We start from the raw sequence: 14,779 nt of genomic DNA, 5'->3' as shown, positions 1-14,779 counted from the left end.
AAAAGATATACTATATTATTTATATTTAGTAGTATACTATTTTATCCAATAATGTTGGTGAAACACAACGTGAATGTTTAAGTAAATTTAATTTGATCTTACAATCATAAATGAGTTAAACTACTGAAAAATTATCTACAAATGGTCATTAAAATAATGAATGTCTGGTAAATATATAGTATAGTTTTGTAAGATATTTACTTAATTAAAAAAAATAGTTAAATACTTATTGATTCAACTACTAATATAAGCTCTTAGATATCTCTTGTTATTATAATATTTATTACTAATAAATTCATTGATGTTTATCTAAATATTAAAACAATCATATCACTGGTTTATATCTTAATTTCTATTAATATTCTCTATCAATAACAAATTCAATATTTTCAAAATCATTAACATTGTTGCAGTAAGTATTATTCTCAGTTCTGAATAATATATCCTCTTTGATGATGAAATCAAAAGTAATAACAGTATCAATTGGTTTTTCATTTTTCTGCTTAAAGAAAACTACCCTAAAAGCTGGACAATTGTCATTTTCATATTACATTACAATATTGCAAGCATATTTTTTTGTTTCCAACCAAGGTTTTAAACGTTATTCAGCTGCAGTGAAATCCATAATTGCTAAACTTTATTATTTAAGTAATTGTATATAATAACTAGAATCGTATTTAATAATCAACTTTAGTTTTCACTCCACTATTCAATGATTAATTATATTTCTTGCCCCGGATGACTCGGCTATGAATTAATGCAAGATGGACCTTATGTCTTCAAGCCAATATATGACGTTCTCTAAGTATTATTTTTATTATATAGCGTTTGACGATTATTTATTTTCTTAATTTATAACGATATATAGATAAATATCCTTGTATACTAGTGTTATATGAACATGTACAAATCTTATATTAACTGTATTATCTTTTTAAACACCACCCAAATTTCCATTGCATTAATTAATTTCTAAATTATGATAATAATATATTTAATATATACTATTATTCCACTCCATTAACCACTTCTCAAATGACATTCATAGTCTATGAGTCTGCTACAGGGATCTATCTTTTCTAGTGTAAGTCACCTGCTGATCTTTCAAATGCTTAAGATTATCCTGCTGCTACTCGTTCTGCAAAGATCGTTAAGACATATAATTTTGCATCAACAGATGAAGCCTGTGCCTTTATGGTTGAAATGGCTGAAAACAAGATTCCAAAATAACTTCATACGCTTCTATCGCAAGCAGTACCTGAAAAATCATCACTAATCGTTTTTGATAGACAGCTTGCAGGTCTTTTAACACAATATTAGACTACAGTGGATACTGGTGTCCACCATACTATCTCTTAATTCTTCTCGTAATTAACTTCAACTGATCCCGCACGTGAATTTTAAGCCTAACGTGCCCTTTCACATGCATTCTCCCGTGCCGTGTGCATGTATGATTCTAATAGAGATGACTAACAAATAGTTCAAGCAATTGGTTGTTTTGAATAAATTGTTGTATCTGCTAATAAGTATGTCATGAGGCTTTCTGAGTGCTTTGGGCTCCATTTTCCAGAACTTCGTAAACTATGCACTTCCAATGAATAGTATGTAGTTTTAGTTGAGGCAATATAGATTAGGAAATCTATATTGGACAAAACTATAACATTTGAATAATTTGAATAAAACTGTAAAAAGGTTTCTGAAGAAAATTTAATTGACGTTATTGATGAAAAACTTCTTAAAATAGCCTTCACAGCGGCTTAGACTTCTACAGGATGTGATTTTTCAGAGCCAGAACTTATGTAATCATAAATGCTATGTAAATGTGCATTAAAATAAATATCTGAAAAACTTTAAATTACTAAATATTTGGCGGAAAAATTAAGTCAGATAGCACCAAACTCTCAAGAAATTCTTGGAACTATTTAAACAGCTAGGATTATCGCTAAGGCCGGAAGTTTGAAAAATTTAGCCAAATCTCCAGCGTCTACAATTTAGTTATTTGGAGCAGAAAAAGCTTTATTTAGAGCATTAAAGAAAAGAAGTAATAAAACTCCTAAATATGGTCTTATTTTCAATGCGGGGCCAGTTGTAGCTGTGAAAAATTTCAGAAGTAAGGGTAGAGTAGCTAGAACACTTGCATGTGCTCTTGCTAGAGCTTGTAGAATAGATTTATATTCTGAAACTAGAGATAATAAATATGGTCTAGCCATGAAAGAAATGATTGAAAGCAGAGTGGCATTTTATAATGGTACGAACAAGACAATTGTAAAGAATATGGATGTTATCAGGGCTTTGTATAAGTGAATGAGATATTTTTACTAATTAAATTTTATCTTAATCACTAGAAGAACTTAACAAACTCCTCTTAAGTAATAATTTCTTTAAAATCCGCTAAAATTATAGTTGGATCTGTTTTATAATTCTTGGATATGAATTCATGCAATCTATCTTTTTTAATAGTGCCATCTATGTGTAGAATCTTAAAAATATCGTTGGCTAGTTGTGAATTTTCTTATGGTTTAAGCTTTTTTATTAAATCCGTAAATTACCCATACGAAATAGGATTTTATGGTAGTTCTTAACTTGAAATTTATAAGTTTAACAAATTAAGTGCCAATTATATATTTTGTACAGTAATTTGTCCGTTTTAAGAAAAGCTATTAAACATACTTCCAATGTTCATAATATATTTTAGTTAACTTATTTTTATAATATAATATAATATAAATAAAATAAAAAATTTAAATTTAAAATACTAAGAATAAACAAAGAGCAGACCAATGCAAGTAAGAAAATTAATATAAAAACAAATGTTACATTATATATAGCTACTAATAATTAATTTGCTATATTTTAAAGCGCGAGTTCCTAAAATATTACTGTAACTTTTGTTATTTCATAAGTCCTATTATGATAGTAATAGTAATAAAGATTCTTATAAGCTACCATATTATTCAAAAATATTAATTATAAGTTTTTCATGAAAGTAGTTATAAATAGGTTAGAAAAATTTAAAAATCAAAGAAATAATTGTTAATCCAGGATTAAATATTTTTCAAACAAAATACAAGCTCACTTCTCACAAAACAAGACTCTAATCTATTGTCTTAATCATATCCTTGATTTCGTTCTTGCTCATATTTGCCGTGTTTCTGCTAACCCTCATTGGGTTTTAGTTAGCATTATATCCTGAAGCAGTAGCATTGTAACCAGATCCGCCAGCATTATATCCTGATCCTGGGTTATAGGCAGAACCTGCACCATTATATCCAGAGCCAGTAGCATTATAACCTGAACCTGCACCATTGTATCCACTAGCCTAGCCACTAAATCCACTCTTATTAATTGACTGAGACAGCCCATTTGTGGACCTGGATAACTGTTCAACAGTATCCGCCAACACATCTTCCTAAACCACTTTCTGCTCCAAAAATGCAACTCTTTAGCTAGCTTTAACCAATCTCTCCTGCTTTTCACGTTCAAGCTCCTACTATACCTGACTTAAATTGCTATAAACCTAATACTATTATTATTTTGTCTAAGTTAACTAAGTCGAATAATCTTGAATCTGCGAATTCATGACTTAAACTTGATTTTTGAGCGACTAACTCTCTTAGGCGGTCTACTAGACCTGAGAAGCTTTCAGTTAGAGCTCGTTTTACAACTGAACCGACTGTTGGGCGAGTTGGTTGGCTCTGGAATTCGTCTATGCAATTAGTTGCTATTTTTGTTCCAATTCAGCCTTGAGGCTTCTGGCAAGCTCCGACTACTGTTGTGCGTCGTATGTGCTCTTGCTCAAAACGTCGTTTTTCTACTGCAATTCTGCATTCTTACGCGCTAATTGCTCATAAACTGCGTCCAGCTATTGTTGCTTCTGGTCGATTTCCTGCTATTTGTAGGCGATCGAATTTTACAGCTGTTTGATCTGTTCATTTTTAGCACCCGATTCAGCAGCCAGCTGACCCGAATTTTACTGCGATTTGGCTACTTCAATTTGAGTTTATGCTAATGCTTGATTACGCTTTTCCACTTCTTATTACAATGCTTAAACTTGCTTATAAGTTGTATCAAGTTGATCATTTTTCATACGAAGCTGATTTTGGAGTGATTAGGACTCTGTAGATGTGTTTTAAAGTTGTTATGACATCTGGATCTGCTGTGATTCTCTTTATTTTACTTCTGTATTAAGCTTATTAAGCTGGTCAGACAAAAAACCGTTTTACTGTTGGAGCATCTTGATTTGTTCTTATTGTTTGCCATGGTCCATTTAGATTCTTTGGAGCTACTCATAACGCTATGAGGACTCAGCAGAAATACGTGAAACAAGCTCATTTTTCTATTGAAGCTATGTAACATAGGCTTGAATTTGCTCGTTTTTGGACTAAAGCTCCATCTAGAACTTTTAGTTGTTAGCTTGGGAAACAGAAGAATCTGATTAGAGCTTTCTGATTTAGTCGTAGCATTGTGCTACTTGCTGAGAGGATTGGGTGTTCTAGCGCATAGATTACTACATTTGTTGCTCTAAAACATCAGCTTTCTTCTATGATTGTTACAACTGAAGCTCTAGCTGCATAATATTACGATCAGCATCAACAGTTGTTTTCTAGAGTTAAGATTAGATTGTTGAAATTTTCATTTTCTACTCTTCTATTAGCTTTAATGATTCATGATCTAGTACATCCTAACGCATTTCCAGGTTCTAAACTGGAGTTCTTGGTGCATATCCACTGTTGTACATTTGTAAATTGGAATGGGAAAAATATGGCGGATTTTCCATACAAAAATATTATATTTAATTATTTAATAACTAAATTCAACCATTTTATGAAAGGTATATATATTATTATACAATCAAAACCGATAAATGTAAATAATGTATAATATAGTATAATAATCTCAATCATTAAGTTCAATTATAACAATTGTGATAGTGTTGTTATCTTTATTATAAGTGGTAAATAATTGATCCTGACATCTTATTTCATTGGTATATAAAATAATAGCATGTTCATCGCTTCTTTTTATTCTAGAGTCATTTATCATCTTAAACATATTTTCACTTGTTATCCAATTATCTGAGTCTATACTTAATAAATAAGAATGGAACAATGAATTCGTGATATGATAATCCTCTTATGGTCTATATAAGTAACAGCTTTGTTTATTCAATGAAATATGAACTTATTCTAACATCAAAGTAATAATACTAATGTACTCATCCTAGAATTAATCGTTATTTAAAAAATTAAGATCCTATTGTGTTTATAAGATTATGAAGTTGTGGTTGGTAATCCCCAAATTAATAAATTGTTCTTCAATTTTTTTGAACATTAGTTTAAGAATGTATTCTCAAGAGTTATATATATATAGTATAGAATATTTAATAGTTTAAGATTAATGGACGCGGAAAAGTAACTAAAATATTAAATTTATGAATTGGTAAAAAATCATGATAAAATAATAGATACTCTTAATAATGTCTAAGATAACTTAGAGCTTATATTCTAGTGAGCCGGATTAAGTTTATAAGTTGCCTTATTATATATTATTATATATATTATAATATTGATTAATAACTAAAATGCTTCTCATATTCGCATAAATAGATGCAACCAAAAATTTTTATGATACTATATAAGATTAAGAAACTCAAATAGTTGTCTTATTTTATGCAGAATGGTGTGTTAATTATTAAGACTTCAAACCAATCTGGAATACCCTTATCCATCCCAAAGTGAAATTTTTAGAGGTCGACTGTGTTTATGCCAGAGACGTGTGCTAAGAAGAAAGAATCAAAGGATACCCAACTATTAAACTTTATAAGGATGGAGAAGCTACCGATATGTTTACTGGGGTTAAAGATAAGCACGAAATAGATAACTGGATCAGATTTAAAGTGAAGTGAGGGAATCTAGAACTAAATCACATACAAAGTGCACTAAAATAATATAAACTATGATATTACTATTTCATCAGATACACAATTTCAAATTATATTTTTAACCTACAAACTCTATTAAACGAACTCACAACCACATTTTCGAAATCCTATTTTTGTACTCCATTATATCACTATTATATAACATATAATAGTTTTTCTTTTCCGCAACAAATGTCCTCGAAAACGTCCTAGATAGATCGTGCTTACAATCACCTTCTAGATGAGTCTCTACAGACTTTAAATGCACTAGATAAGAAATATACCAAACAAGATAACTTTCGAGAGTCGATTATCTAGTCATAGAAAAAATAATCATAACGTCGAATCGACCTGCAACGAAAATGCGGTCAAATGCTCACCAGGACACAGCTAGAAAACGTTGATTCAATGCCCCAAAAAATAACAGACTTGACGATTCGCCGGGCTGTGCGCGCATCAGAGTTTCAAATACATGGGAGCGGTTGCAGCGTGCAAGAAGTCCGTCACTGTAAATGCAAAATGGGTGTTAGAGACATCGAATCTGCAATTGCGATGACCGAAAATCCAGCCACTTCCAAATTCGTGATTCCGCAATTTTCTGCTAAAAAGCCGGTCGCAAAGCGAACCGCGAAAGACGTTCTGGACCACTTTAAGGAAATTGCTGGCCAGTACGTTGAGGACGCAAATTCGTCATAAAAGATTAAAAAGTACAAAAATCCGCAAGTTAAGGACATTGCTGAAAACGCACTTTTTTAGGAGTTTTTGGTAAACGCAAAGCTAGGGCGTTTGAGTCCTCATGAACTGAAATAGCTAGCAGAATAAGAGCGTATGGACCATTTCGGCAAGACATATTTATCCCAAAAATTTCATACTATTTCTGAAGATATTTATAGTAATAACAGTACGCTTAGCAGGAGTATTTACACACCCAACCCACTTAGTAGTCCAAAAACATAGACTACGACAATGTAGAACTATATTCCTACGCAGTCGATTCGTTAGATGCTCACTTCGCATAAATTCGCTGAAATCACAGACTAAGATAAGGTTTTGGACGTGATTTAGGCACCAGAAGCAGCTACTAGGTAGAAAAAGAAGAAAATAGTGCTTTTTGCACCTGAAAGCATGCTCATGAAGGGTGGGCTGCAGGTTGAAGATTCCGACGTAGAAGAGAACGATGTCGAAGAAAATAGTTTCAATGACTTAGAAGACCCTAGTTTCAATGAGGAAAATAGCAGGGTAGGTGGAAAGTAGGTTGTTTCGAATGAGACCAGCAAAATGATAGCTTAGTTTGAAAAGCAGAATGGGTTGGATCAGCAATGAAACTAAAATAAATGAAGTGATATAATGAATAACTTGTATAGTAATTAATATAGTGGAACGTTTTAAATTTATACATTATACAAATTTGAAAAGTTGAACAGAGATTATTTATCGTAATTTTTTATTTTATTAAGTAATTGTTTTTAATGATTTTTCTTATTTAAATTAGTGTAATTTTGAACTGAGAGTTTTGATTATTTAAATTAAACAGAGAATTTTGTATAATTTTTTAATTTAATTATGTTATAGTAAGTATAACACAATATTAGTAAGTCACCATTAAAAAAATAAGGTATTCGTGATTTTTAACGGTGACTTATTATTGTAATACTATTAATATTAAAACTTATTGGTATTAGTGTTATGAATTGATCTAATATTGTTTTTTAAATACTTCATTCAAAAAATGCTTAAATTTTATAAATTAAGTAGACAGACTATACGAATTAGTGGTATCAATGTTTTAGCTTCGAATTGTTCTAATTATATTTAGTTTGAATATGAACAAAATATTCATGTGAATATTTATTTAAAAGTAAATTTTTAAAATTATATATTTTAAGTTCTCGATATTCAGATAGCCTATTCTGTAATTAATAATCTTCAAAAATCTGTCATATTGTTTAATAGTTTTTATTATTTGTTTAAGTTAACAAAATAAATTATAATTTATTAATGTTGCAAATAAATTTATAATACTTATGTATTTATAATTAACCTGCTTATCTTGTATAGATAATTATTGAATACATATTAACTTGAGTATATCCTCTATTATTTTAAATTAATATTATACTAATTCTTGCTATAAATAAGATTACTAAAAATAATTGATACTAAAATAGCAAACCTTTAAAATAATATATGAAATATCAAATTTTAGTTTATATTAATTATAATTAAAATTATATTCTTATAATAAGCTTTAACTTAATAATTTTTTTACACCGATAGCACCTAAAAATTGTTAGTTTATATAAATTTTTAAACAAATTAAGTGTTAAAGAATTAATAAATATATCTATCTTAAAAGTTAATTAAAAATTTATCTTAATATTTAAATAAGCAGTATGAAATTTTTAAAGAATATGGTTGCTTTATCTAAATAAGTATAATGTAGTTTGACAAATTTTCTATTCTTTTAATCTACTATGGATTGTACTAAATATGACTAATTATTATTTAGTATCATTTTATGGAAACCATCTCAGTTTATAAAAAATATATGATAATAAATATGTATTATAGTTTAATTGACTCTGCAATAAATGAGAATTGAGAGTGATTAGCCAATCTTTGATTCAATAATAGATCATAAACAGTATCTCAACTATTAATTAGATATTAAATTCTAAAATTAGGAGCAAGTTTTAACTTAAGATTAAACTACTGTTAGCATGAAAAAAATGAGAGCAAATATTAATATTAAAGACTTGGTTTAAGTACATAAAGGTTCTAAGTCTGTTTTATAAGTACCAACTGTTAAAAGGCAGAGAAGAATTACATCCTAGATTTAAGAGATGTTTCCTGATCATGAAATCAAAGATAAAAAGTTTAAAGAAAAATCTATATTTTCTAAAAAAATTGAGCAATAGGAAAAATTATATAAACAACAGGATAGAACTAATTTATATATGATAAGTAAAGATTATGTGGAGTCACAGCGATGGAGTAATTTGACGAGTCTACCGCAGATATAAATTAAAAAATATAAGAATATTATGAAATAAAAATGAGTGTAGAAAAATATCATTCACTTAATGCAATACCTAGCTTAGTTTTCTTGCTAATTTAATACTTCAAATTCTTTTCGTTTAAAGCTTTATATATAATAGTACGTGCTAAATCTGGATTTTATGTCTCACATTCAATTTCGAATATATCATGTTTATATGGATATTCTGTCCTTGTAGAATCACATTCAAAATGAAATTCATCATGCTTTATAACTGTACGAATAGTTTTAATAATAGCTTAAAGTGTTAGCTCCTTATAATTGGTAAATTTATCAGGATATTCAGTAAATTCTTTAAATGAAGTTATATCCAATGGTGTATTTGTTTCATTACACTAGAAATATCCTTCACTTTACTTAAGCTAGGATTTTTCTGTTAAAATAAATTCACTATCTTATTATCTAACACGAAATGCGATTTTATTCTCAGTTAAGTAAGGAGACGTAAAATACCTATTTTCTTAAGAATATATATTTGATACACTATTTTTAAAGCTTGAGATAAAGATAACAAGATCTTCAGATGAAAATAATGTAATTTTAAGTTCTTACTCCATCTATTATGAAGTGGTAAAATTAATTTTATATAATAATATATATATTTATATATAATAGTTTTCAAAATTTAATTATGATTAAGCTTATGGTTTTTACGTAATTATTATACTTTCAATAATATACTATGTATGTAAAAGATAGTAAAATTTTATGCTTAATTTTGTTATTTTCTTGACTATTTATAAATCAATATCACGTTTGGCAACACAAAGTAGAAAATGTGAGTATATGCATAATATATAATCAAATATACTAGACTATAGTGACATATTATTTATATAATATAATTCAGATTTACTGGAAAGATATTAGATAGAATTATATATTTAAAATCAATTTATTGTATATTTTTATAATATTTATAAATACATATTATCATCAGCTTAGCAATATGTACAATTATAACCTTTAATACTATACCATAAAATACTAATGGATAAAACAGTAATATTAAAAAAATCTGAATATAAATATCTTTATTAATAAAGAAAAATAATTATGAGTACAATGGTTAACAATTTAAATATGCTAGAAGTGACATAGCTATAATTTATTATATACGAAGATTAATAAAAATCTAGGTACTCTAAATTGTTTTCAGATAAAGAAGACTAAATAAATTAATACTTAATCTATATTTTAATATAAATATTTTTTCACAATATTTATATTTACATATTATAGGATATTATATTCTGTTTCTATCTTACTTATGTAGATTATTTAAAAATAAAAATCTTGTTTGAAATAAGTAAATAATAATATAATTGCGAATATAAGCAATAACGAAAAAATGAATCCGTTTTTACCTAAAGGATAAAGAATTCCTTATCAACTACCGCCAACTACATAAGTGCCATTTTACTTATCAAATGAGCATGTAACTATTAAATCAGGAGGGCTTCTATCACCATCGGATAGGTTTAGAAAGTAGTATTAGTTTGCGACACCAGGCCCAGGTTAGTATGGAAAACTACCTATGCCATCAAAACGATATTAATAAATATTCTTTGAAAATCATTCAAAGATAACAATTAGAAGCCAAAGCCCAGATTTTATTGATATTTCAATTCCATTTAGGTAATTGCGATCACCAGTTAAAACTTAGAGATTATATTCATCTGATAGGTTTAACGAGGATAGACGGTCAAAGTCAATGTAAGTTTTAAAGAGACCACCAAGTAAATTTTGTGAGTGAAAATTGAATTCTGTATGCGTTTGTTTGGATTTATTGAAATTTTATTGGATAAAATATAACGTAGTATTATTGATTTTTTTAAAAAATTGTATGCACCTTGATATAAAAATGTAATTTAAATATATTTTACTGTTATTAATAGTTTTTATAATGTTTGAGATCTTAGATATTAAAAGTACGTTATTATAATTAGGTATAAGTTAAATTAACAGAAATTTTTAAAATGAGAATGTCTTAAGAGTATTAACATGTTATTTCTGTTATCATAGATTTTTAATAGTAAACTAGAACCTAAATTATAATTTTAAAAGCTAGTTCACTTTTTCATCGAAAGAATCTCTGCTAAAGCTTCTTCAGCTTCTTCTACTTAACTTTTTAACTCTGAATTATCTTTGTTTAACTTATCAATAGATGCTTTAAATTTTTGATTTTCATCTACTAATTCATCGATCAACTTTTAATCCTCATCTGATGACTACTTAAACGCATTAATAATTTATTAATATTCTTTTCTCTAATCTGCTAATTCTTTAATTATATTCTCAGTTTAATCTTCTATTTGGACATCTTTATCTACTTTTTAAATATTAAAAATTGGAGTCGCAGGTACATCATAATATATTTTTGCTAATTCTTATCTATTTTTCTCTTATATTTCCGATTTTAATAGTTCACCAGAAAGATTACTAAGAATTTCTTCATATTTATTTAACTATTTCATAATAATTTTACAGTTTAGTTCACCCGACCCCTTAATATTATTAAGATTCATACATAGCATTCTAACTTAAATCGAAAGATCTTTAAGTGCAGCAGCTCTTTTAATATTATTTGATTATGGTAAATTGAATATGGCTCTAGTATCTGAGAGTCTATCCTAAAATATTTTACATCCAGAATCAATCATTTCTATATCCTTGATCTCATATTAGGATGATAGTAACATGGTTTTATTTATAATAGATTATACTTCATCAAGTGTATGTGACATTTTTAAAATTTCAATATGTACATATTATAATAATATATTTAATATAATTTCATTTCAACAAATCCGCCATAAGAAATCGCATTGACTCTCCAAGACTAGGTCGTTTTGGTCCATTTACGCTATGAGCAAAAGTAGAAATCAACTAATTATATCCATTCTATCTAAAATTTTGTGCTTATTAATTATACATGTTCTGGGTTTATTAAAATGATTAACTTTATAATATTTCTTATTATTTTAGCTAAAATTCGTATTATTGCCTTTATAATTACAGTTTTTAATTTTCTATATCTAATTTTTCTTTATCTAAGCGTGCTTGATTTTCTTATGATATTTGACTTGTTCTAAGCTCATTTTAAATTTATTTTTGATACATGAATTATTACTCGTTTAAATTTTTTATTTCTTACATATAAGCTGAAAGCTCCGTTTTAAGTTTAGATGGTTCTTAAGTAGGTTTTAATGCCTAAACAATTGATATTATATCTTATGGTTTTTGCTGAATTTATTGTTAATCTTTTTTGAGTTATAATATTTCATACTCTAAATCGCGCATTTTAGATTAATTCTCTAGTTCTTTAGACGATGGTCTATATATTGATGGACCGATAGATATGTCTACTCTTTGTGCTTTTGGAGATGGATCTTTTGATTATTATTATTATTATTATTTAGGTCGTTTTTGAATCATATTGTATGCTTATTATTATGCCATCAGTGAGTTTTAGTCAAAAATAGATAAGTCTGAAGGTTTAGCTGGTTTTAAATCTAAATCTGCTTAGCAATATGTTGTGTCAGTTTACAAAAATGACATCTTTTGTTATTATTATCTATTAAGTTCTTACTTAATAATATTCTAAATATAATCTGGATTTTATATTGTTAAAATCTAAGCTTTCAGATTTTAAATTTCTAAATCTTACTGCTGCAACAAAGGTATATTATGCTCTAATTTAGGTGTTGGTAAGATGACTTAAGGTTAGCTAGATTTTAGGCTATTTTATTAGTTTTAATACATTGTTAAAAGCTTTTACCGTTCTAGTTCAGCTTATAAGTTCTATTAGGTTTCTTATTGTCTAATAGTGTCTAACTCTTTTTCTTTTTATGCTATCATAAGTTCCATTTTAAGTTTTTCTAACTACTCCTAATAATTATTCCTAGGATCCTAAAAAACACTTGGACTTCGACCACGAGCTTCTATTGGTACTTTTTCTTCAATTACACTGAGATCTACATCAATTTAATTAGGGGTTGCAGATCGTCTACCTGGAGCTGGTGTTGATTCCCTTTTCTACATTGGTGGTGGTTTAATTGCGAGAACTGGTTTTTTCTTCTTTTTCAAGACTTTCTTTATCGTTACAGATTAAACTGGAGGTGGTTGTGGGGGTGATGAATCTATTTCTTATTTTTTTACTTTCTTCTTTTTAACAATTTTTTTAGCTGGCAATTACACTTCAACAACAGGGCCATCGTGTACCTATTTAGATGGTTATCTTATTTTTTTCTTTTTAATTTCGCGAGGTGGGGTTGAATCTAGAGCTAATGAATCATCATCTTATTTAAATTTTGGAGCAAAAGCTGATAGTGCATCATCGTCATAAACAATATTATTCATATTATTAACATCATTTAGATTGAAAAATTTTGACATTTTAAAAAATTAGAATAAGAATTTAAATTATATAATAGTATATATTGCAAGACTCTGTATTATATGTTATATTATAAATAATTAATTATAATTCCGTTAGATAATTCAGAGAACGACAAAATTAAAATATTAATGCGTGAATTTTTCAAATATAGAATCATACTCGTTATGAATTGTTACATCTTTAAATATTAATTATTATTTCTCCCAGCGAATCAGGATTCTACAGATAAATATCTGACAGAAAAGAGCTAGGTGATAATCTGCTAATAAATTTTTTGATGCTTATACTAGTTACAGGTGAAAAAGATATAGTTAATAGTTACTTATATAACTATTTGGCCACTTAATATTTTTAACATCCAAATAACAACAGTAAAAATTATTTTAAAATATAAATTTGAAGACACCTCGTTACGCTAGTTGAAATTTTAATTTTTAGAGAATTATAACTCAACTTTCCAAGGTAAATTAGGTAACATAGTGCAACCGCGTTAGAGGATTAAATATAGAAATGGAATAAATTAATATTATAAAGGTATATTATATACTATTAGTAAATTTTAAAAAATGGATGCAGAAATTTAGGCTTAAATTTAAGCATTGGGCCTGACTAATGTGACTCCATAAGAATACGAATAAATAAAAAGATATGTAAATTAATAGTCTCTTACGGAAATTAGCGGTTTACCTCCAGCTGCCCCTACTGGTTAGTAATAGTATTCAAATAGGCCAGCTTCAGCAGTTACTTCTATTGAATTTTTAGAGTAAAAAAGATAAGAGAACACTGCACAATAATAGCTAATTTTAAATCTATATACAAATGAGAATCATGAAAAACTCAAATAGAACTAAGGTTAAAAGCCAACTATCCAATGTCAAATGGAAGATCTTTTAAAAGATTTTATCGAATCACCGTAAAATAATAAATAATAATTATTGAAACCTATTGAATAAAAGAACTAGTCTAATATTGATTAGGTATCTAACTTTCATTCAGAAGGGGAAGACTATTAAGACGATGCTTTAACGGACTATTACTGCTTTATGGATAAAAAGAAACAAAATCAAAATTATGATAATATGCTTCCTAATCAATCTTAAATTTCAAGTTAATATGACACATTTTAAAAACCTTCTAGTTCTGCCACAATAAGTAAATTTATGCCTACAAATAAGTCAACAATGAAAGAAAAATAAAAACGAAAATCAGATCCTGTAAATAATTATTTAGCATATTAATCGAGATGGAATATTTAGGGAGCGCCATAAGAACGGAAATAAAGAATATAAAAGAGCAAAGTTGAGGATATAGTTGGAGAATTTTTACTTAGAAATAATGCTACAAGGAAGTGATAAATTTATATTATTTACTTATCAACCATTTTTATTTCCTTGCTATA

General features: G+C 27.7%; 12 protein-coding genes across 12 annotated transcripts; 5 read left to right on the top strand and 7 right to left on the bottom strand. All coding sequences in view use genetic code 6, as the record gives it.

The window, feature by feature from the left end:
• Nucleotides 1–325: 325 nt before the first annotated feature.
• On the bottom strand, nt 326–625 carry SS50377_23578 (uncharacterized protein; the record flags this gene model as incomplete). The annotated part of the gene is made up of 1 exon (XM_067907442.1): nt 326–625. One exon carries the CDS (start codon nt 623–625, stop codon nt 326–328), a length of 300 nt encoding a protein of 99 aa, XP_067764416.1.
• A 410-nt stretch (nt 626–1,035) lies between these two features.
• SS50377_23577 (Nop domain-containing protein) lies at nt 1,036–2,304 on the top strand (the record flags this gene model as incomplete). The annotated part of the gene is made up of 1 exon (XM_067907441.1): nt 1,036–2,304. One exon carries the CDS (start codon nt 1,036–1,038, stop codon nt 2,302–2,304), a length of 1,269 nt encoding a protein of 422 aa, XP_067764415.1.
• A 34-nt stretch (nt 2,305–2,338) lies between these two features.
• On the bottom strand, nt 2,339–2,683 carry SS50377_23576 (uncharacterized protein; the record flags this gene model as incomplete). Its single annotated transcript, XM_067907440.1, has 1 exon — nt 2,339–2,683. The coding sequence occupies one exon, from the start codon at nt 2,681–2,683 to the stop codon at nt 2,339–2,341; it is 345 nt and encodes a 114-aa protein (XP_067764414.1).
• Nucleotides 2,684–3,079: 396 nt separating this feature from the next.
• On the bottom strand, nt 3,080–4,738 carry SS50377_23575 (uncharacterized protein; the record flags this gene model as incomplete). Its single annotated transcript, XM_067907439.1, has 1 exon — nt 3,080–4,738. One exon carries the CDS (start codon nt 4,736–4,738, stop codon nt 3,080–3,082), a length of 1,659 nt encoding a protein of 552 aa, XP_067764413.1.
• Nucleotides 4,739–4,896: 158 nt separating this feature from the next.
• Nucleotides 4,897–5,331, bottom strand: SS50377_23574 (uncharacterized protein; the record flags this gene model as incomplete). Its single annotated transcript, XM_067907438.1, has 1 exon — nt 4,897–5,331. One exon carries the CDS (start codon nt 5,329–5,331, stop codon nt 4,897–4,899), a length of 435 nt encoding a protein of 144 aa, XP_067764412.1.
• A 250-nt stretch (nt 5,332–5,581) lies between these two features.
• SS50377_23573 (Thioredoxin domain-containing protein) lies at nt 5,582–5,905 on the top strand (the record flags this gene model as incomplete). Its single annotated transcript, XM_067907437.1, has 1 exon — nt 5,582–5,905. One exon carries the CDS (start codon nt 5,582–5,584, stop codon nt 5,903–5,905), a length of 324 nt encoding a protein of 107 aa, XP_067764411.1.
• A 207-nt stretch (nt 5,906–6,112) lies between these two features.
• On the top strand, nt 6,113–7,243 carry SS50377_23572 (uncharacterized protein; the record flags this gene model as incomplete). The annotated part of the gene is made up of 1 exon (XM_067907436.1): nt 6,113–7,243. One exon carries the CDS (start codon nt 6,113–6,115, stop codon nt 7,241–7,243), a length of 1,131 nt encoding a protein of 376 aa, XP_067764410.1.
• Nucleotides 7,244–8,511: 1,268 nt separating this feature from the next.
• Nucleotides 8,512–8,979, top strand: SS50377_23571 (uncharacterized protein; the record flags this gene model as incomplete). The annotated part of the gene is made up of 1 exon (XM_067907435.1): nt 8,512–8,979. One exon carries the CDS (start codon nt 8,512–8,514, stop codon nt 8,977–8,979), a length of 468 nt encoding a protein of 155 aa, XP_067764409.1.
• Nucleotides 8,980–8,992: 13 nt separating this feature from the next.
• SS50377_23570 (CYTH-like domain-containing protein) lies at nt 8,993–9,535 on the bottom strand (the record flags this gene model as incomplete). The annotated part of the gene is made up of 1 exon (XM_067907434.1): nt 8,993–9,535. The coding sequence occupies one exon, from the start codon at nt 9,533–9,535 to the stop codon at nt 8,993–8,995; it is 543 nt and encodes a 180-aa protein (XP_067764408.1).
• Nucleotides 9,536–11,050: 1,515 nt separating this feature from the next.
• On the bottom strand, nt 11,051–11,680 carry SS50377_23569 (uncharacterized protein; the record flags this gene model as incomplete). Its single annotated transcript, XM_067907433.1, has 1 exon — nt 11,051–11,680. The coding sequence occupies one exon, from the start codon at nt 11,678–11,680 to the stop codon at nt 11,051–11,053; it is 630 nt and encodes a 209-aa protein (XP_067764407.1).
• A 94-nt stretch (nt 11,681–11,774) lies between these two features.
• On the bottom strand, nt 11,775–13,340 carry SS50377_23568 (uncharacterized protein; the record flags this gene model as incomplete). Its single annotated transcript, XM_067907432.1, has 1 exon — nt 11,775–13,340. One exon carries the CDS (start codon nt 13,338–13,340, stop codon nt 11,775–11,777), a length of 1,566 nt encoding a protein of 521 aa, XP_067764406.1.
• A 606-nt stretch (nt 13,341–13,946) lies between these two features.
• Nucleotides 13,947–14,732, top strand: SS50377_23567 (uncharacterized protein; the record flags this gene model as incomplete). Its single annotated transcript, XM_067907431.1, has 1 exon — nt 13,947–14,732. The coding sequence occupies one exon, from the start codon at nt 13,947–13,949 to the stop codon at nt 14,730–14,732; it is 786 nt and encodes a 261-aa protein (XP_067764405.1).
• Between the last annotated feature and the right edge of the window lie 47 nt (nt 14,733–14,779).

Source organism: Spironucleus salmonicida, chromosome 4 (genome assembly GCF_000497125.1).
Source record: "Spironucleus salmonicida strain ATCC 50377 chromosome 4, whole genome shotgun sequence".
In the NCBI taxonomy this organism is placed as follows: domain Eukaryota; phylum Fornicata; order Diplomonadida; family Hexamitidae; genus Spironucleus; species Spironucleus salmonicida.
This window is presented reverse-complemented; position numbering and strand designations above follow the sequence as displayed.